General features: G+C 46.6%; 1 protein-coding gene across 6 annotated transcripts in view; it reads left to right on the top strand.

Moving 5' to 3' along the window:
* ELAVL4 (ELAV like RNA binding protein 4) overlaps positions 1-22,483 on the top strand; it is a 91,530-nt gene that overhangs the window by 61,227 nt on the left and 7,820 nt on the right. For 5 of the 6 annotated variants that reach the window (XM_025420126.3, XM_025420130.3, XM_025420128.3 and 2 more), the window contains 2 exons: positions 5,342-5,445; positions 20,824-20,977. In XM_025420126.3, coding sequence (XP_025275911.1) covers positions 5,342-5,445; positions 20,824-20,977 — 258 coding nt within the window. Of the gene's footprint in view, positions 1-5,341; positions 5,446-7,729; positions 8,152-20,823; positions 20,978-22,483 lie in introns of those variants that run through there. The other variant, XM_025420137.3, reaches the window with a different exon arrangement.

The following is a 22,483-nucleotide window of genomic DNA, read 5'->3' as shown; positions in this document are numbered from 1 at the left end:
GAGTAGCTGTTAGGTTTCTGGAGAATGACGATTTTTGAAGAAAGAAAGAGCCAAGTGTGCAGGTTGGAGTGCAGAAATGCTGAGGTCCCTTCCAGCCAGCCCTGCAAAGGGGTGGCCTCTCTTGCTGCCATCAACCATGAGGATGTCACATTTGGGGTCCTGCTGTCATAACCCCCAAAGCCCCAAAGACAAGGGAAAACAACTTCTATCCGGAATGACTGGGAAAACGAGGGGTTATAATCAGCTATGATGGTGATTCCTAGAGTTTGGATACAATAAAAACGCTTAGCACAAACTACTAAAGGTAATTTCGTTTTTCTTAGATGATTCAAAAAAGTAGCAGAGGTATTTCAGGGCTTTGGAATAGTTGTCAGTGACATTTTAGTTCAAATGGAGTAACTGTGAGTATGGCAAAGGATACTGGATTTGGAGTCAAAAGATCTAAACCAAGGGTCAGCAAACTATGGCCCAAAGGCCAGGTTGAGCCTACTGCCTGTTTTTCTAAATGTGTTTTGTTGGAATACATATAGCCTATGTATGGCTGCTTTCAAGCTGTAATGTCAAAGTTGTCATGGCAGAGACCAGAGGACCCACCAATCCTAAACTACTCACTATCTCACCCTGTATGTAAAAAAGTTTGCTAGGGGGCCTGGGTGGCTCAGTCGGTTGAGTGTCTGCTTTCGGCTCAGGTCATGATTCCAGGGTCCTGGGATCAAGCCCCACATCAGGTTCCCAGCTCAGTGGGGAGTCTGTTTCCCTTCTTCCTCTGCCATTTACCCTGCTTGTGCTCTCTGGTGTTGTCTCTCTCTCCGCCCCCCGCCCCCAGCCTGTCAAATAAATAATCTTTAAAAAAAGAAATAAGTTTGCCAACCCCCGATCTAGACTGAGATCCAGCTCTATAATGTAGGGCAAATCACTATTTCCTCTGATCTTCAAGTTCCACATCTATAAAATGATGATTATGTCTCCCACAGGGTTGGTGTGAGAGCCAGATGCAACAGAATGGGCGGCCAGGCACTTTGGAAACTCCGAGGGTGGGCAGCACCTGATCTGTGCTGGAGGAGAGCCCACCCAGACATTCTTGGTGTTTTCTTTTCCAGTCCTTGGTGCCAGCTTGTCATGCTCTCCCTTTCTCACAAAAGCAAAAAGAATTCCCCAGGTCCCCCTCCTTCCACCCAAACAAAGTGTTCTTCCAGAAAAGGAGGATTGGTGCGGACGTGCATATCCGCTCGTTCATCTACCTGTTGAGCACCTGCGTTGGAGGAAGCACGCTGTATAAGCCAGTCCTTGCGAGAAGAGGTGTTTGGTTTCCGGGGGGAAGTTTGTATACAAATCATCCTAGCAGAACGGAGAGGTTGCCATGTCAGAGGAGGACACATCGTGTGTGTGTGTGTGTGTGTGTGTGTGTGCGCGCGCATTTGTGCAATTTATAAAAACAGAAATATTCAGGTTCAGAGTTTAGAAAAGCTGGTTAAAAACATGAACCTCTTTTTCCAAACTACCCTGAAATGCCTTGCAATGTCGCCACTACAGATAACGTTTCCCCCTTGAGAACTCCGTTCTAATTTTAAGTTTCCACCCCAAACTGCCAAGAATGCATTTCCTGCCCCTGCCTGGCTACCAGAGATCTGTCATCCATGCCTTCTGGACAGGACCATGAGGGGTGGTCGCATGTAAGTGATGTGGATCACCTGAGCTTCAAGGAGCCAGGTACTCACAATAGTTTATGAATTTGGGAGACACTCTTCATTTCATAATATCCTCTTTTCTTTATTGATTTTATTTTTTATTGATGATCAATAAACATAACCTCAGTGGTTTTTTTTAATCAACTTGCTATCAAACGCATACATTGAGAAGAAAAATAAAGTTTAAAAAAATGTTCTGTTCTGAAAATACTGTCGCTATACCTCTATGGTCAAATCTTGCTTCCACTGATGGAAGAAGCTATTGTTATTTGGGGGAAAAGGAATAATAAGAGGACCTTATCTATTTCTGGGATGCGGATACACACACACTTCGCTCTAGGCTCCAGACTGGGTCCCCTGGGGTCTTCCCAGCATGGTGGCTCTGTTGGTCCCCATGGATCTAGTGTTGGTATTTTTTGTGAATGTGTTTCATCTGTATTTTTCTATGTGCGTTTAAATATAGAACTGCAAACCCAAAACTCATCACCAATGTATGCCCACCGTACATACAAGTTAAAACATAAAACTCTTCCTCATTTTACTCTCCCTGGCTACTAATACTTTTTGAAAGAAATGAGGCTTAGGTTTTTATATTTTCTACCTCGGGATTTAATCCTCTCTAGAGTGTTTTAAAAGAGATTGCTTAGCTCCATTGAGTATTTTTTATTTGACTTAGCTGGACTCCTGTGTTGGCAAGAAGCACGTGCAGAAGCTGTTCTTGAACTAGGCTAACCACCGGCCATTTCCTCGGGCAGCAGTTTATCTCCTGTCTTTCAGTTCACAGGCAGCGCTTTCCACCTCTGTCCCCCTCTTGTTCAATGAGGTGCTCTGTTTTGGAGTTTGCACCTCGTTATTTCACATCAAGGAGGACCTCCAGTCTTTCCACCCCACCTTCCTTTCTGAAACAATGTTCATCTGGTTTTTAGTTTTTCTCAAAAGCACCCTCATTCCTGATGTTAAGTGCAATCTGTCTCTAAACCTTGAGCAGATGATGATGGCACAGTTGTGCTAATTGCTGCCAACCTGAGGTGATGGTGGGTGTGGGACTCATACAGGCAGGTGAGTGGATCTGACACAGCTTGCTGGGCTGGAGTCCTTTCTTTCTGGGCACCTGGGTGGCTCAGTTGGTCGAGCGTCCGGCTCTTGATTTCAGCTCAGGCCATGATCTCACCGGTCCTGGGTTCGAGGCCCTGCATCAGGTTCCATACTCAGCAGGGAGGCTTCTTGAAGATTCTGTCCCTCTGCCCCTCCCCCTGCTCTCTCTCTCTCTCTCTCAAATAAATAAATAAATCTTAAAGAAAAAAAAGGAGTCCTTTCTTTGACTTGACCTTCAGAACCTTCCTAGGATCTGAAGCAAGGGTCTAAAACAAAGATAAAATATAGACTGTAGAAATCATAGCCACTATATTTGTTGCACATTTCCATAAATAGATGAATAATTAGAAAGAAATACCAGGGAACGTGCACCCCAGGTAGGCATGATAAATTCTTCCATATACATTCCATCAGTAGGATGAATCATGAACTATTTGGGTTTAGGTTCAATGTTTGCAGTTAAGTGGTGAGTGTTTTGTCTATATTTTTTCATATTTCAATTTTAATTTTATACAAATTCAATTTAGCTGGATAGATTGTCTGACTTGTTTCCTAGAACTCATAACTAAGGTTTATCATTGAGATTATTGCTTTTAAAAATGCCCTTTAAGCATCTCAACTTGGTGCATGACTGTTTAAAATGAATAATTGTAAGAATATTTTGGTACTGCAATTTTTAAGCCTTCTCTTATTTACAAGGAAAATGGAACTGATAAATTTGAATGATGAAAATGGATTTAATTAGGTGAATTTAGTGAGGCTTGATGAGGTGGAGCCAAATTTAGGATAAATGATATTTTTAAACTAATGTCTCTTATATTTTTGGATTTGCAAAAGTTCCTCAGAACGTGTAGAAGGGTCATGTAATTCACACACACCTCTCTCACACACACACATTTACTCTCCTGCACGCACGCACGTGCACACACACACGCAGAAGGGGCCCTGCAGCTGGAGTATGTTCAACATTCTCCCCTCCTGCTTCAGTTACTAATTCTGCCTATAAAGGGTATATCTGGCAAAGTTTGCTTCTGTCTTTCCTGTTCTAACCCTGTAATTCCCAAACACAAAGGAATATTCTAATGGAAAGTATTGTCATTTCGGGTTTTCCATTTTGGGGACAAAAATGGGCACTTAGCCATTCCTCGTGATTCTCTTTGCTTGCGTCCTATGAAGGATAACAAAGTCACCCATTTTCTGATCCAGAACCCAACTTGTTTTCCCAGGTTCCCTCCTACAACCAACACAAACACAGACATTTACCAGCAAAACAGAAGCTGTTGGAAAGATTTTTTTGGCTGCCGAAATGGGCTCCTGTCACCAGGACATGGCAGGCTTTTTGCTGTATTGTCTCCCAGCCCTGGCCCGGGTACTCCAGAAAGAGCTTTATGTAATCAGTCTTCCCTGACATGTGACGTCCTGTCATTTCCCTCCCCTTGGGCTCTGCTGCCGCCCACAAATCAATAACATTGCCGGGGAAGTTCAAGCTGGTTTTGCAGCCACCCTAAGCTCTGTGTTTCTTAAAGGCTATGTCAGAAAATGTAAAGTTCCCTAATGATATTTCTGGCTGATGACACATGGCAGAGCTGATGGACTATTTATAATCAGTGGCACGATCGCAAGCACATTATTTTTATTTCACTTAGGGGGGAGCCCTGTCACTTGCTACCTCTCTTTGCAGACAAGTCGATGCCATCTCCACCTAAAGGAGCTAAGCCCTCTTTGCAGAATGCGTTTGCACTCTCCCCTTTGTGTTAGGAGCTCCCCGGTTCTTTCCAGTAGAACCCTCCCCCCCCCCTTTTTTAATTGTTCTTGGGCTGGGGGGGATGATAAGGGCAACCAGTGATTTGTAGCAACTGCTTTAAATTCTGGTCATGCCTTCACTATAAATGTCTCAGTCTTTGCTGCTCAGATCCTGCTACATTCCTCGGAGTGTGGGTGTGGCTGGCATGTGACCGAGGCAGCAGGCGCAGCTACTGCATTCAGGCGCTCGCCCCACTTTCACAGGACTGGGCATAGCACAGCGGTCTTTCGTTGAGCAGCTACTATATCCTAGGCAATGTACTTGGTAGGCATTTTATGCACAGTGTCTCATTAACACTTTCAAACCTGTCGGTGCCAAGTGCTGTTATCTCCAAAGAAGACGTGTGGGGGAAAAAACGGGACCTTGAATGACTTCTCTCCATCGCCACACAGCTAACAGGAAAAGCCCCATGACTCCAGTTCAAATCTAACAACCCACACCTGCTCTCTTTCCACTACCTTCTCACTTTTTTCAATTAAGTGGACCCTTGTGTATATATGTCGATGTGCAGGGGCACTTACACATTCCCAACTTGGGCAGCTCCTGTGAGTTCACAGACTGACCAAAGTGAGAGATGGAAAAACTGGAAACTTTTCCACCTGGGGTAAACCCTGATGTAAAAGGAACCATGTATTAGAGGAGGGTTTTGACTCATTGCAATGGGAAGTGTTACTGCTATAAAGATACTGAGCTCTCTCTCTCTCTTTTTCTCTCTCTCTCTTTCTCTCTCTTTTTTTTAAAAATGTTTCCACAGGACAGAGTTTAGGGTATGGATTCGTTAACTATATTGATCCAAAGGATGCAGAGAAAGCCATCAACACTTTAAATGGACTCAGACTCCAGACCAAAACCATAAAGGTAAGAAGAGATATGCTGGTTCCTGATTGGGAAGCACTGGTTACATTTCATCCCTTTGCTCTAATAAATCCAGACTATGAGGGAGCTGGAAGTGGTGTCCTTGATTTATGCAAAGGACATTTATCATCCCCTGCACTAAGTGGGGGACACAGATCATTACAAGGAATGAAATGCAGGCTGAGTAGAGGGAAGGGACCAGAGGGCAGATGGGGTGTCAGGGTCCACGAAGAAGACCTGTGAGCCCAAGTCTGCAAAGATGGCCAGAACTGAGCCATGGGAAGAAGCTGGGGCAGGGAAGCTGTTCTAGACAGGGGAAACCACACATGGGAAGCTGTGGAAATGAACGTAAACATTATGAGTGGGGAACAGCATACAGAATAGCATGGCCTAAGTTTGGATGGGAGGTGGGCAGGGGCCTCGTGTGCCGGGCTGAACAGTTTGGCTTTACCTAAAGGTGGACAGTTAGTCTCCTGAGACTGGAAAAGAAAAAATCAGTTATAAATAAACCCTGGTGTAATAGGGATGGCTACATAGGAACATAGTAGAGGAATGACAGAAAAACTGGCATTGGAGCAATTGGAAAATAATCAGGGCTGTAGATCATATCTCAGATGGGATTGTTTTAATTCGAAAAAGAGAAACAGTCACCCAGAGCCTGCTCCTCCAGACAGGTTTCTGTGCCTGGGTTGTCACTCTCCCCGTTCAGACTTCACCTTGTAGGGATCCTTGAGGAAGCATGCTGTTTGCTTTGAGGGCCCCCTCCGACAGCCAGTGGTGGTCTCCTGGATGGAGCTTTCTCCTCCTCAGCCTCTCTTCCCCCGCTTCCCCCGCCCCCTCCAGGCAGTGTCCGCTTGGGGGCAGCTGCCAGCCCATTAATGAGTCCCATCCTTCATAGCCTATTAAACCACAGGGAGGTGTCTCCTGGGCGCTCTTATCCTCACGACAGCAGGTCTGACGCAAAGTAGGACAAAAGAGAAACCTCTCCCAGAATGGAAATCTATAGATGGCACCAGCTCTCAGCGTATGAAAACACAAAAGCAGAACTTTTGGGCTCAACAGAGCTACTTTTCCAACATCCAGACTGACAGAGGAGACTATTGGTATAAGATAACCTTAGCTCTAGGAGGTAATCAAAACAAAACCAAAACCAAAACCTTCTCTTTTTGTAATATATTATATGATTGTCTTCCTTCCTTCCTTTATTTTAAGCAGCTTTACTTTTGTAATTGAGTTTAGTTTTATTTCTAAAAATGATTGCTTTCCTGACCTCATACGGGCTATGGTGCACACAGACCCCAAAATGGGCCTGACTCAGGCTGCCTCCATCTCATCTTACAATCAATCCCTATGAGTTATCTACTGGAGAAATAATTAAGAGTTGTTTAATTATGGGGTAGTCCTCTGAGAGGCAGGAGGATTAATTTCTTTCAAAGGAAAAACATACCTATTTTTATGCTTTAGGTGAAGATGGGAGGCTCACGTCCCTGGCTGTTTGTTGAGGCCACACCAGGTGGAGAGCTGTATTTGTGGGTTTGATTGATTTTTCTGTGCTATCTAGTTCAGCATTAGAATGTCAGACATTTACTCTTCCCTTGATGGACACCCTGACCTTGAACTGAGAAAGTACTTTTCTTTCCTCTACAGTTTTCTTGAAACCCAAACCTTCCCAAGAGTTTAGGATCAAATCATCAGCCATCCATTCTGCCTTTTTTTTTTTTTTTTTAATATTCCATGAAGCTGTTGGGCTTCCTGTAAGACTGATTGGACCCGGCTTTTCTGATCTCAGAATGCACCCCCTGATCCATCATGCCGTTGGAAGCAGTGCTTTGTCTAGGTGAACCATACAGACAAGGAACATTGATTATTTTCATTCTGTGAGGAGACAGTCTGTGCCACCCCCTCACCCACCCTGGGCTCACCCCGCATCAAAAGGCTGCCAACACATTTGCACCCAGCAGTAACGTGGGCTTCCGAGGTACCGTAGGATTCAGAATGCATGATGCCACGACTGAATCAATAATTTCCATTCTCTACTACGGATGAAAATTTAATGTGCAAACCTAGGGATTTCAGCCCTTTCATTAAAGCAGTTTATTTGCCATACTAAAAATTAAGTTTGAGTGATAGGTTCCTTTATTAACTTTTCTTCCCTTTCCTAAAGGGACACAATGTTTAAGGTAAAAATCATATTAAAGGGGAGGGGGGAAAAAAGCAAACCCTTTTCATGTGCTGTTAATAGTCTCATCATTTATTAATTTTTTAAAATTGCTTTTCTGCCTTTCAGGCCACTGTTTACTTCTGCTTCAGTTTGCTTTGATAAGTGACACGAGATTTATCTCTTTGCTCTGACTCCCATGAAGGAATAGATAACTTGCCTATCTGGAAAACACAAGTATCCCGGAAGCATGCTTTACAGAGATCTCCCCAGAATCATCTAGCACATGTTTGCAAGATGTGGTCAAGTTTGTCCCTCCTTCTCACCTTTCTGGACTGCTTCGTGTAAAAACACCCCACTTTAAATGTAATGCACAGTGTGGTTACAGGCAAAACAAGAGTTAATTCCTAAATTTTGATGATTAATGATTAGCAGCTCAATTCAGGGATAGTTCTAGAAAGCCCTGAGGGAGTGGTGAGACTTTGGTGAGCAATAAAAACAGCAGCCCGTCTTCAGCTATTGCTGATTGTTTAAGCCCTGATTATTGCCAGATCTTCCAATTATTCAATAAAATAATTGAAAAAAAAATTTTTTTAATCTCTCAATTTTTAAAGGTTGGAAACCAATTTGAAAATTTTAAAGCATAGGTGGTCAGGCCAAACAAAACTTAATAGTTGGCCTGTGGACAAGCAGGTGGCAGCTTCTGGAGTCAAATTTGGATACACAAACACTGTTTTGCCTATTGGAAGTAAATGGTTCGTTACTGGGCTGCTAGGGGAAGGTGCCCACAAATGATGGTTCCCAGTTAACAGATTTTCATCACCCCTTTAGTAAGGGGGATGTAATATGACTATGTGCCAATACCGAGGGCATTGGAGGGCAAGGCCAGGCCTTTGTCCTCAAAGAGAATACAATCTTAGCCTAGACACAACATCAAAGCAGAGAGAGAGAGCATGACTCGTTAATTAAGCCCCTACAAGTAGCATGGATGACTGCTGATAATGTGCCTATCTGGAAAAAACAAGCATATTCTTTGGAAACGTGCATTACAGTGATCTCCTAGGAACATCTAGTACATGTTTGCAGACATGTGACTGCAGATGGATTATTCTTTGGATTATAACTCGTTTAGTGGGAGAAAGTGGCCAGGCTCAAAGATGACATGACTTGTGCAAAGGCACGCAAGTGACCAGCAGCTGAGCTGAGTTAGCATCCAAAGGTCCTGTGAAGGATCCTGCTACAAGCAGAGCTGCTTAATATGTGAGCATGAGCTTAAAAGGAAATGATAATAATGACTTATTATACTAATAATTAATAATAGTAATGCTACCTTATATTGAATATTTTACTCTGTGTCCAACAGTATTCCAGCCCCTTCACATGCTTGATAGGATTGAATCCTTGAAGGAGCTCTAGGGCTGGGGGCTTTACATACATTAATTCTACTTAAGAAGCCCGGTAAGAAGTACTCCTCACTCCTTCGTACAGTTGAGGAAACTACAGCCCACAGAGGTTAGGAGACTTGCCCAGGATCACACAGTTGGTAAGTGAGATTTGGAGACAGGAAGTGTGTTTCAAAAATAACTCTGGCAATGGGTCATAAGTGTTGGAAGGTCATGCATTCTGTAAGATTGTGTGGGTGTGTGTTGGCTCTGCACACACACACACAGGTTATACTCTCCGGCATTTTTAGGAGCTAAAAAAAGGAAACAAACTGTGTGGTCCCTCCGGGTCCCTCAGTAAACAGACCCATGGTTTGAGGCTTTTGCCATCAATCTGTGGATAGACCTGACTTGAGGCTGTTTCTTCTTGAATCCCTGCTTTCCAGGCTCTGTGCTAGGTCCTGGGATTTAGGAGACCCCGAGAGGGCAGTGCCCTGGGCATTCTCTCATCCACGTGTGTCAGCGAGCATGGCATGGACCATGGGCTTCCACATCTAGCTTGCCAGACCAGCCTGGTGCTCCACTTGGGAAACTGAGTCTTTTCTGAGGATTTCAACTCTGAACCCAGTGGAGATGATTTGCCCCGTTTAGGGCTTTGGAATGCATTTTTGATTAGCTTTTTTCCTCACTTGTCTCCAATGGAGATCCCTTCAGACTCTGGGAAGCAGTGGGTGAAATGGCTGTGGATTCTGGATGCCCGTCCCTGTCCTGGGCTCTTGCCTGTCTCCACGTGCTCTAAAACAGTAGCTTCGGAGTCCACACTGTAATTTCAGCCTCTTACTAGGAAGCCCTGCATCGAATCCAGCTGTAGCATTCCAACTCTTTGTTGCATTAATTAGTAACAAAATGAGATGGTCTACAGTACCTTCAAAAGGGATATCTTTACAGAAAGTGTGTGTTGATATTCAAGTTACACTGAAAAGCTTCAGTAAAAAGTGACCCAAAGTGGAATATGAGGATTTGGAATCACTCCCACTAAGCCTTTCAGGGTAGTGGGACACCAGTTTGGATTTTAACTTGAGTTCAAGGAGCATGAGTAAAGCAGTGGTCATTGCTCTGCCTCCATGGGGAGCTCCTGTCTCACTTGGGACACAGACACACAAAGGGCCAACTCTACTGCCATGAGATGGGGCTGTCGGGCTGCGGGGGTTTCCATCGGTTTGGGGGCAGAGAAGCTGGGAGTAGGAAGCTGTGCGAGGTTTGAGCAGGAGAGGGACCTGGTCAAAGGGAAGTTCCAAGAAGGCTCATCTGGCAATGGTGTGTCACTTGGGGTGTTTGACGAATGAAACCAGCAGCTTGCAGGCTACGGGGCTAGGTTTTGTCAGCCTTAGACATTGGTTTTCATCAGCTCTTTAGGAGCTTTGTTACTCATTTTAAAAGCAAGGCATACATATTTATAAATAATTTGGAAAATAGGTTACCATATAATGAAGGCAGTATCAGCCATTCCCAACTCAATACTGTAAACACCATTTTATATATTTCCTTCCTTTTCTCATTGCATTACAGGCTTACAAATGATGTTGTGTCTTGCCTTTTTCTAATAATTGCATTAAGCTATTACTCAAATTATAAAAATATGGTTTTTTAAGAAAACGTTCCCAGAGTACAGCTTTGTGCAAACCGGAGGTGTGAGTGATTTCAGGACTGGAGCAGGAATGAGGGGACAAAGGCTGCTTCAGCCACTCAGAGCGAACCCAAGGAGGTTGGCACTCAGTCAGGAGAGGGGCCGTGAGAGTAGGAAGGAGGCTTTATCACAAGGCAGCAGCCCAGCTCCGGAGGGAGAAGGACTGGAGAAGTGGAAGGTGTGAGTGAAGGCTTTTCAGAAGGAGAAAACCTCCCTTCTCTGGGAAGGACAACAGACTGAGCCCCTGTATCCGGGCATCTCGGTGCTGGGAGGCTGCTTAGCCATTTCTCCACACTTGCCTTGTTCTAATAGCCTAACGGGGCCTCCAGGGGTCTCTGGCACTGGAGTTCTGCTCAGTCCAGTTTGCCCCTCCCGCTTCTTCCACTTGCCAAGGGTCATCAGGGCGCTGCGCCCCCCTCCCTCCCTCCCCCCCTCAATCCACCTGCCTTGCTAAAGGCCTTCGTTCCGCTGAAGCATCTTTTCTTTGCACTCGGCATAAGCAATTATTTCTCCTATCACTGCTCTTAATGCTTCCCGGACAGTTAGCAGATCATTTTTTTGCTGACGGGTATCACCCCACCCAGAAATGATAGACTGCCTCCCCCAATCTTATTAATAATAAAAAGGCATTTTTCTCTCCTCCTCCATTACAGCTAGAGACAGAGCAGTGTGGGAGCTCTCCCCTGCCAAAGTCAGCAGGGGAGGCTGGATCATTGAATCCCCAAGGAGCCAGGAGAGGGAGGGCATGTAGCCACAGCAGGGGAAACTGGAGAGCTGTGTACCCCAGTTGTACCAGGCTGCTCTTTCTCTCCTGTGAGAGCTTCTGTTCGCTCGCTCTGCTCCCCGGTTCCCAGCTGACTTCCTCCAAGTGAGTAATCTCAGGGACAGGTGTCTATCCCTGCTCTCCCTGCCCAGTGAGGTTGTTGTGATTTCAGGATCTTAAAGGTCATCCCCAGTGTCCTGGGTCTGGATTACAAAAGAAAATCAGATGGATCCAGGCTGAGAGGACACGTGGTTTCAGAAGTGTGTGGAATGGGGCTTGGGGGCATTAGCTGTCTGCAAGTGGGGAAGAAGCCAGCAGTAGGATGTGAGCTGCCTTCAAGAAGCCAGCTAGCCGTGGCTGTTAGGAGAACTGTGGATTCGGGCTTCCAGGCATCCAGCCTGGGCTACCTGCCCTTGGTATCTGGGTCCCATGCTAACGGGTGTCCAGAGGCAAGTGGGGAAGACAGCAAAGATGGTGCAGGCCTCAGAGGTTCATCCACGCTGGTTGCTCTTCTGTTCTCTATGGGAAAAGAAGCCTGCAGTGCCTCTGAGGCTCCATCCTGTATTGCAGGAATCCGGGAAGAGACCCGTTGCAGCCATCAGGGCAGAACATTTGCCTTGGGTGGGAATGAGTCTCTGTTTGTCGGGGACATCCTGATAGAGTCATTGGGGTGACGTAGAAGAGATTCCTATACCACATGGGAGTCTGACCTGAAAGTCCCTTGAGCTCGGAGATTCTGTGTTTTTGTGACGTTTCTAGGCTTCACACTGTTCTCAAGTAGAGTAGCCACTAGCTACACAGGGCTTCTTAAATCTGAATTTAAATGAATTAAAAATAAGTAAAATGGAAAGTTCAGTCATGCTAGGTACATCTGAAGTGCTCGGTAGCTGCATGGAGCTAGTGGCCACCATCGAACGGCACAATCCAGAACATTTTCATGATCCCAGAAAGTTCTATTGGACAGTGCTCGCTTAGAACAACAGCAACTGTGGGGAATACTCTCTTCTCTGTGGCCATCATGAAGCCCCAAGGCAAGTCAGCTGGTCTGTCACAGGTCATAGAGCCAATCCCACTTCCCTTCCCCTTTGTTGTCCATTCAGAAGAGCCCTGAGTTAAGATGAAGAGTCAGTCAGGTCCCAGCTCTGTCAAAAACTACCAGGATGACCTTGGGCAACTTACTTTACTTCTCTGGATTCATTTCCTCATCTGCAAAATGGTGTTTTCCAGCTCTGACAATCTCACTAATAAAATATTATAGCGTGATCTTGTCAGCTTGGTAACTTTCCAGGGAAAGTAGCAGTTTGCGCCAAGCACACTGCTTTTATTTCACTGTCCAAGTTAGCCTGACATAGTGGAAAGATCCCAGAGCTTGGAGTCATATCCAGCTTTGTCTTAGCTTGGCTGTGTGACCTTGGACAAGTACTTGATCTCACCGAGCCAGAGTTTGTCACCCAGAAAACAGAACGAATAATACCTCACTTCTCGGTCATCATGGTTTATAGCAGGCTGCTCAAGTAATGCTCCCCAGAATGAAGACAAAAGTGAGTAGGGTTACCCCCTAGGCGAAAATCACATAAGCGGGAAGGTTTGTCCCCATCTACATGTTTCAGAACTGTACATTCTTCAAAGATGCATAAGAAAGTAAGGCCAGAGTCTTGAGTCTTACTGAGACTCAGGCAGCATATATAGAGGCTCTTGTGTGGTGGGAAGTAGAGTGGGGCTCCCAAGTGGCTGCAGTCACCTTATCAAACTTCCATAAGGCAAGATCAGGAGTTGCAGTTTAGTGAGAAGACTGTCTTAAGCTCTAAGTCTGAGACCAGCTCTTCCACTAACCAGCCCGTGGAACCTTTAGCACATCCCTACCTTCTGGGGACTGCTAGACACATGGCAAGATCCTTGTACTAAGGAAAGCCCCTTGGTAATTTAACGGACTCTGTTAAAGTTGTAGGCATATGACTAGATCACCCCACCATTTTTTTAAAAAGAAATACTTATCCAGTCTACTGTATGCCAGATATTCTCATGATATTCCCAGATACTCTTAAACACCATGATGGAGGTACTGTGAAAGCTGCTGCCATGGAAATGTGTGTCATCTGTAGAGTTCAAGGAGATAGCAGTCATTTGTGCCCAGGCCTTGTGGAGGAGGCAGCGTTCAGGTGGGGTCTGTGGGGATGGGTAGGGGTTCATTTTGACATGATGATGAACCAAGAGAAGTAGAAACATTAAGTGCATATTCAGAAAACTGACCTTTTTAAATCTGAACTGAGGCACAGGGCGCATGAGAGTTAGCAGGAGACGAGAGGTTGGCCCAGATCCCAGAGGGCCGTCAGCGCTCCCACATGGGATGTGAACATCCATCTCAAGGTGCTGAAGACCCACTGAACGTCTTTAAGAGGGAGAAGTGGCACCATCAGGGCTCATTAGAAACATGACCATGGGGTCTTACCCCTGATAAAAGAATATCATGTATCAGGTGCCAGGTGGGGGAAAGTATGAGGAGTGGGGCCACATAAGCAGACACCTGCTCTGCCTGTGGGCAGGGCTGCAGCCACAGGCACGGGGCGGGGGGGCGGGGGGCAAGCTTATCCTCACAATCAAAGCTGTTGTTTCTAGAAGCCAGCCGGCTTTTTTCTTCTCTTCCTGCTCCCGGAGGTGGGATCAGAGGTACCCGCAAGGGTTTGCTTCTAGAAGGCCCTGGTGGCACCAGAGTCTGTTCCCTGCTGCCATTTCTCCTGTCTCTTTGGAATGAGTATCCCGCAGGGATCTATATGCTCTGGGGAGTTTGCACTTGCTCAGAGAGTAGGGCGTTACAACAGATTGGGGAAAATCTGTGCCCTGATCTTCTGAAATGGTGGGTCTCTGTATGTGTCTCCTCTGCTAGACTAATAGTCCTGCATGTCAGGGATTGTTGTGTTCATCTCTGTTCCCGCAGGGTCTCACGTAAGGCCAGAGCAGTAATATCAAAGCTGCTATTTATTGAGCACTTCCTGTGTGCCCGGGATAGTGCCTAGAAATCTTTTTTTTTAAGATTTATTTATGTATTTATTTTAGAGAGAGAATAGGGTGAAGGGCAGAGGGAGAGGAAGAGAATCTCAAGCACAGGGAGCTTAACATGGGGCTCGATCTCATGACCCTGACATCATGACCTGAGCTGAAATTAAGGGTCAGATGCAGGATGCCTGAGTGGCTCAGCAGTTGAGCGCCTTCCTTCAACTCAGGGCGTGATCCCAGGATCCAGGATCGGGGCCCACATCGGGCTCCCCGCATGCAGCCTGCTTCTCCCTTTGCCTGTGTGTGTCTCTGCCTCTCTCTGTGTCTCTCATGAATAAATAAATAAAATCATAAAAAAAGTCAGATGCTTACATGACTGAGCCACCCAGGTGCTCCAGAGTGCCTAGAAATCTTATACGCAGTAGCTTGTTTCATGCTCCAAGTGCTCTGTTAGAAAGCTTCTAATCTATGTTATTCAAGTGATACAGCTCAGAAAGGTTGTGACTTACCCAAGCTTACGTAGCTAGTAAGTAATCAGGATTTAAATCCATATCTTTCTAGCCCCAAAGCCCTTGCTCTTAACCTTTGTCTCTTTTCCATTTCAGAAATAGATGCTCAGTGGCAGTTAAAGTAACATAAGCAAGAACTTCCTTGGAATGGCCCGTCTCAAAATACAGTTGCTTACTGCCCTAACACCTCCCAACGAGAGAAACCCACGAGATAAGGGGTGATGTGGACAGGAAGGATGCTCCTGTCCTAGTGTGTGGAGCTAGAACAGAAATAGGAGGAGGATGGAAGCTATAGAAGAGACAGGTTTGAACTCAGTGGAAGGGTGAGCTTGCCAATAATCAGTGATGGCCAGTGATGGGGCGCGGTGCCTCGTGAAGTAGTGAGCTTCCTGTGTAGCGCATTATGCGGGTGGCTGGCTACCTGGGGTCTCACCCAGACCTTTGCAGGCCACTTCCAACACCAAACTTTCTGTGGAGCAGATTTGAAGGATGGTGCTTTCTACTGGGATCGCCGATGGCACCTGTCACCTTTATTTCCACTTACCCTGAGCCGCAGTTGTAGAGATTAGCAGTTTTGTGAATAGAATGCCCGGCTCATGAAACCATCCAGTCAATGACAGAGATCCTTACTCTATTTTGAGGGGGCCTAACAAGTGATGCCCTTGTTTTCCACATCCTAGCTGTAAGCCGGTTGAGAGAGAAGACGAAAAGAGAAAGGTGTATTAAATCCTAAAGTCCCCTTTATTACGGATTTCATCCTGGATGGATTTCCTGAACACAATGGGCTTCCTAACACAGAACCCCACACTTTGACAGCCCTTGTCACAGGTGCTATGGACCCCACAGGCCTCCCCCACGAAAGCAGAGCCTGCTCCCACAGTACAGAGCCTGGGCCGGAAAGTGCACTTCCAGCTGTGTCTGGCTGCTGAAGGGAGCAGGCAGCAGCTGAGGCCCCCGTGCCCATTGCCTTTCCTGAAGCCTGTCCCAGTGGTCCCAGTATGTCCCCTGGGCGGGGGAGCGGGGGGCACTGAGAGGCCTGGACTGCCACCCCAGGGGCTCCCTGCACTCAGAAGCTAACACCCGGGTGGGAAATGAGGAGCCCCTTGCCCGGGACAGGCCCTGTACGGCACCCGTCATTTACTTGCTCACTTCCTCACTGGACCACGGGGTCCTTGAAGCAGAGGCACCGCCAGCACCCAGCACCCAGCACCCAGCACCCAGCACCCAGCACGGGGCCTGCCAGACAGGAAGTGCTCAGGAAGGGGAGGAATGAATGAACTCTCTCATCTTCTTCTAAGGCCAGGATTCTGCTAAAGGAGCACCTTTCCAAGGCAGAGGAAGACGTCTTTATCCTACCAGCTTCTCAGCACCCCAAAGCGAGCATTTATCAGCTTTCCCAGTCCTCTCCTTTTCCTGTACCGTGGCACATTAGACAGGAGGGGAGGGGTGGCCAGAGGATTCGGGATAGGTTTCTCCCCAGGCTGTGCTGTCCTTCCCGCCGTGCGCAGGCCAAGGCCTGGCTGTGAGCAGGGAGTGGAGCCTGCGAGTGCTGGGCAGCGCGGGAGGGGCAGCCCCAGCCCTGGGCCTGCCATACCATGTTGGTGAGAATCACTGGCAGCACCTTATGAAGTCATTTTGGAAACTAGGAAGTACTTTGTGGAAACTGGGAAGTACAGCGGAATCTGTAGGAATGTGCTAGAGAAAATGCATGGCAGCCAAGTCGTAAAGGATGACTCCCCTAGGCTGATGGAGGAGGACAGCGGTGCCTCTCTAGGTGCTCACTGGTGGTATCCCAGATGTTTGTGCAGTAAAACTGAGGTGTGTCCAATGGGGCTAGAGTTCCACGCTGGCCCACAAAAGCCTGTAGTACCTACCACATAATAATATTTACTGGAGATCTACTAAGTCCTAGGAATCTGCTATACACATTAAATCTATTATCTCAGTCCTTCACCAAAGGAAAATTGTCCCCCTTTATACCAGTAGAGAAACTGAGATTTATCAAGACCAAATTGCCCCATGTCTCACAGCTAGTGAGCGCCGGGGCCAGCCCACAGTCAGGGCTTACGTCACGCTGTACTGTTGCGCTTGCAGAGCGCTGAGTTAGGTCGAGCCTGTAGAGATGGGGACTTTGGAGAGACTGTAAATCTTTTATCAAGATCATGTGTAAAGTCACCTGCCTTGGGCCACCCTTACCCAGAGAGAAAGGAGTGGCTGCCCAGCTCCCAGCTCTTTCTGAGCTCCAGAGCAAGATCATTGCGGCCTAGAAATGCCAGCCCTGTCTTCAGGGATTCTGGGGGAATGAATTGAGGAGGATCCTGAAAGTCAGAGGCACGTGATTGTCCTGGGCGCCGCCTTCAGCCCTGGAAGCCCTGGGCTCTAGGCCACTAGTTTAGTGGGGTTAACAAAACAGCAATGGCAGGCCCTCTGCCGGGGCTAGGAGTGGATAATTTTTGAGAAATGTTTTAGCACAACGAAGTGCCTGATGCCTGTAGTCACTCGGGATTTCATAAAGGTCTGAAGCACTTTAAAAGTGCAAATACCAGGACAAGCACTCAGATATTAAATGCTAATTTAAAAAGGAGGTCCTTTTTCTGTCATTTTTGCCCACACCCACTTCTACAGAGTTCCTGGACAGGGGATTGAGGGAACAAAAGCCTTAAGGCTCCAAGTAAAGGAGAACAACTAAGCAGGAGTTAGGTTTGGTGAATGATCTAAGTGCCATGTTCATCTTTGGGCCTTGTTTTGGCTCTGTGCTGTGCTGTGTGGCAGCAATTCTCCCCGGATGAGGTTTGGGGAAATGGTTTTGGTTCTGCCAATGACTTTCCAGTGGCAGCTTCTTTTCCTAGCAGGTCTGTCCCCAGCCCACCTCCTCCCCCAGCTCTGGCTGCCCAGACCATTGGGTGTCAAGGTCATTAGTATCCATTGCATGTCCAGCAGGCTCTGCACTAAGCTCTTGACTGTCATCATCTTATGTCCTCACAGCAGAGGAGGGCTATCACTAGACCACCGGTCCCTGTCCCCACCACACACCTCTCTCACAACCAGTCTCACCTCGGCTCTGTCTTCTTCTTGGCCCTTTTAACCCTTTATCAGAAGGGCTAGTAGTCTTCCCTTCTCTGTGTTCCAGTCCCAGCTCTCTAGCCCTGGAATAGCACACATCCTGGGGCATTGTGGTAATTGGTCCATATGCGTGCCATTCTTGCATTCAACTCATGTTTATTGGGTACCTCCTGTGTGTTGTCCCCACTGGACTTGGAAATCCTTTAGAGCAAGAAACCACTCTTTGTTCTCGCTTGTTGGGCATCCCCAGCACACAGCACGGTGCCTGCTGCATAGCAGATCCTCAGGAAATGTTTGCTAAGAGAAGGCCTCTAGGTGATGTCTAGTCATAGAACCATCTCCTTTCAGTCCTTCCAACCCCAGACCCCGGGGAATAGGAAACCTATCTCTTAGCTCTTAGCTTAATAGGGAAACACAGCTATGATTCTGGATGCTTAACTCTTGGTGAGGCCCCTAAGTGGAGAAACCCAAGCTGCAGTTAGCCCCAGAGAATCACCAACACCTACATTGTTCAGTATGTTTTATGGGCATGTTCATTTATTCTTTCTGTCAGCGTTGAGCATTCTACAGGTATGAGGCTCTGTGCTGCAAGGTAGAGCCCACAAAGATGAATAACACACACACACACACACACACACACACACACACACACACCATGACCACAATGAGATCAGCAGACCAGATAGAAAGGTGGTGAATCAAGGTCAGAATGGGTTAAGTATGGACCATGGGTGCAGTTCATTGAGAGCACTAGTAGTGTGTTGGGGGGATTTTTAGGAGGAAGTAAGATCAGGGAAAGCTGTCAAGAGAACATGGCTTTGGAGCTGCGCCTTAAAGGAGAATACGATTAGGGCCTGAGAAAGTAGGTGGAAAAGTTTTCCCCATGAGCAAAGCCATAGAAGTAGGAGGGTATGTTATGGGGTATGTTATGGGGCAGCACAAATGTAATTCAGGTAATTAATTTGTCTAATAATTGGCAGGGGTGAGACAGGGGTACTCTTATTACTGTGAATGTATCACTACAGTGTTCTTATTCCCTTCTCCCTACCACTCCTTTCTCATGCCTAAAAATTAGTTCTGCTGGGTTATAACCTGAAAGACTTTGTTCCTCAAAGGATGGGGTAGGAGAGCCTTGTGTGGAGTGATGGTCTGTGCAAGCAGTCACATGAAATTCCTGCTCCTTTAGCCCCCACTCCCCAGGGACTGGCCATGTAAATGTCCCTTTGCACGTCAGCCCTCTGCTGGGAACCAGCCTACTGGGGCCAGCCCTGAGTTTCTAGAAGAGATAGATACTGCAGATAGGCTGCCTCGCTCCAATAGAGGGAGGAGACCAGCGAGGCAGATTCGTCACTCACATCATTTTATCTGTTGAGTCAACATCTATTTTTAGGGACCTGGCATCTCTGTCATGGAGTGGGAGCGAGTGCCAAGGGTAAGGGGTCTGCTAAGCCTTCATTCCTCTTTGCTAGATCCACTGTCAGACCCATTCTCACATGCAAGCTCTGCTTCACCACTCGAGATGTAGTTCTTGATGCCAAGGGTCCAGTTTAACATGTACACTTTCTTCTGTACCCAGGCTTCTGTGTGTGCGCAGTACACAAGCACATGCACACTCGCTCACCCCTCTAGTCTTAGCAGGCCTTGTAAATTGGTTATATGGATTAAATAAAACTCCCAACTGAAAAATGCTAAGGCATATAGGTCCCTTCCTGTCCAACATTGTCAGATGTGCTCCGAAATGACTGTTTTCATCATCTATTCTGAGCCATAACTGCCCCAGAAATAGCTTTAGCAGGAAAGTGCTTTTGTTAGACTAGCTGTAAATTATATTTCAAATGTCTGATGTTGTTTTCTTAAAAAATAAATAAATAAGTAAATGAAAGTCTAAAATTAATGACTGCTGGGGTTTGCTTTGCTTATGTGTACTGCTACAGATTTGGCTTCTTGCAGATGGAATTTCAGATCTGTTTACACTTCTGTGTTAGCTTTTTGGGGGAAAAAAAAGCAGTTGAGAGATCTGGGAGGACAAATTTACAAAGTCGAACTTATTATAACCATCCGTGAGGCTCGCTTCTTTCTCCCCCTGCCCTCTCCCTCCCTCCTTCACCGTCTCCCCCCGCCCCTCGTTTTGTTGATTGTGGTTTTATCTGCTCCTCCTCAAAGTTAGAAGGCAACTGGTTCTTGCAGATGTTATGACAAGGTCACATATCCAGTTTCACAAGCAGATGTTCATGAAGCCCCATTTCACCAGCACTTTGTCATTCAGTGAGAGCAGACCTTGTGGGAGCAGATTGGAACAACACAAAGGACGGGACATAAAAAATCTTGCAGAGAACCTGATTGCTTTAATGTGTTGAAGACGAAGGGCTTGGGGGTGGGGAGGGCGGCAAGGAGAGAAATCTGCAGAGCAGAATTTCATGGAGGTTTTTTTTTTTTTTTTTTTTTGGTTTATTCAAAGATTATTATGTGTTGGATACAGTAAATCATCTATACACCCACATCCAGGAGGTAAATCTTCAGAACTCCGTGCGTGGGTAGTTCTGCATTTAACAGCTGCCATACAGTAGCTATTTTGTTCTGCTCTAAGAGACCCTTATCTGTGCATTTGTTTTAAGTTATCGCCAACTCTCCTTTTGTTCCTCTATTGCTGTTCTCCTGATTCTCGTTACCATTGCAAGAGTAGCGAAGAATCTCAACTACTGAGTTATTTCAACTGACACCATGAGTTAGAATGATAGACGAGGGGCTGCCATTTCAGTTGTTGACTCAGCCTCTACTTGGAGGGTGTTGCTATAATGGATTTAGCTCCTCTTGCCTTTTCCCAGGTCTCATATGCCCGTCCGAGCTCTGCCTCAATCAGGGATGCTAACCTCTACGTTAGCGGCCTTCCCAAAACCATGACCCAGAAGGAACTGGAGCAGCTTTTCTCGCAATATGGCCGTATCATCACCTCTCGAATCCTGGTTGATCAAGTCACAGGTTAAGTGTTTCTTTGTCATTTCTTTCCTTGTGTCTCAATGCCGCAGCCAGTGCCCTGTGACCCATTGGAGCAGAGAGATAATGGTTACTTACGGTAAAGGAGATACGGGTCATGCGTAGGTAGATTTTTGACTTAGGAGAAAGACTTCTTACCAATCAAATGCCCACATCTAAAATGGGCCATCTTAGGAGGTAGATCTCCATCATGGGAATTGTTCCAGCAGCAGCTAAACTACTTGGCAGGGCTGTAAAGCAGATTCAGGCATCAGGTTGTGAGTGGGACTGAATGACCTTCAAAGTCTCTTTCAACCCTCAACCAAGTAACATTACTTTTATGCGTGAAAAGAACCTGCATTAGAGCTCCGGCTCCGGTGACAGCATCGTAGAGCTGGAGGGAACCTCATGCTGCCTCATTTCACACATGAGAAAATGGAGGTCCAGAGTGAAGGCTCTGACTCCTGCCCGGCTAGTTAGTAGCAGCACAGGGACAGGAACCCAGGGCCTGGTACTGTGCTACTTTGTCCAGAATAAAGAAAGGCAACCACCACCTCTCGGTAAGAAATGTAAGGTGCCCTGGGTTGCGTTTTTAGTGACCGAATGTTTTCACCTACTCCACATCTGATCCCAATTTAAAACACCCCCTGAGAGCAGTTTAGCGTGTGTTTATCATTCAACGCATGCAACAAACCCTCAGTGAAGGCAGCTCTGCCCCCCAGACACTGTGCAGAGGGACACTGGGGACCAGGGATAAAGGAGGCACAGTCCTGCCCTTGCTGGACTCCAGTATGATGAGCACCTGCTAGGGGCTGTCCAGGGGACCACGGGAGCTCAGGAGAAGGTGTGCTGCACCTTGTTGCGAAGGCTCCATCAAGGAAGTGATGTTTGAGCAGGGTTTTGGAGGATGACCTGCAGTTACTTGGCACAAAGGAGGGATAGAGATTTCTAGGTGGATGTGATGCATCCTATAAAATAGGTGGATAGGACATATTGTAAGGCGTGGAGTCGAGAAAGAACACAACCTGTTCAAGGAGTAAATACGGCTGGCATGAGGCTCAACAGAGGATTTGGGGCCACATCATCAGGGGCATTAGATGCCGTACTGAGAAGTCTGACTTATCTGTTTGCAACATGGGCCCACGGAAAGGGTTTTTGTGGGTTTTGTTTGTTATTCTGTGTGTGGAGTGGGAAACAGGTACCATGCACAAGGTAAAGAATTGAAAAGTTATGAAAAATGTATAAAGGATGTTTTTAAAGAGTGTAATGTGGTCAGAGTTTGCTTGTCAAATAGATTACATAGTTGCTAGGTGTGAAGGGCACATGGCAGGACTAGACGCTGAGTGATGGGTGACAACAACTAAGGGAGACCAGGACTGAACGGGCCAGTGCTAGAGGCTGGAATGGATGTAACAGGTGCCTGTGTTCTGTGGGTGGCAGTCACTGGTCCAGAGCCGTGGTAGCAAAAACACAGGCAGATGCATCCTGATGGGTGAGAGGGATTTGGGGAGG

The sequence above is a fragment of the Canis lupus genome, chromosome 15 (genome assembly GCF_003254725.2).
Source record: "Canis lupus dingo isolate Sandy chromosome 15, ASM325472v2, whole genome shotgun sequence".
NCBI classification, from domain to species: domain Eukaryota; kingdom Metazoa; phylum Chordata; class Mammalia; order Carnivora; family Canidae; genus Canis; species Canis lupus.
This window is presented reverse-complemented; position numbering and strand designations above follow the sequence as displayed.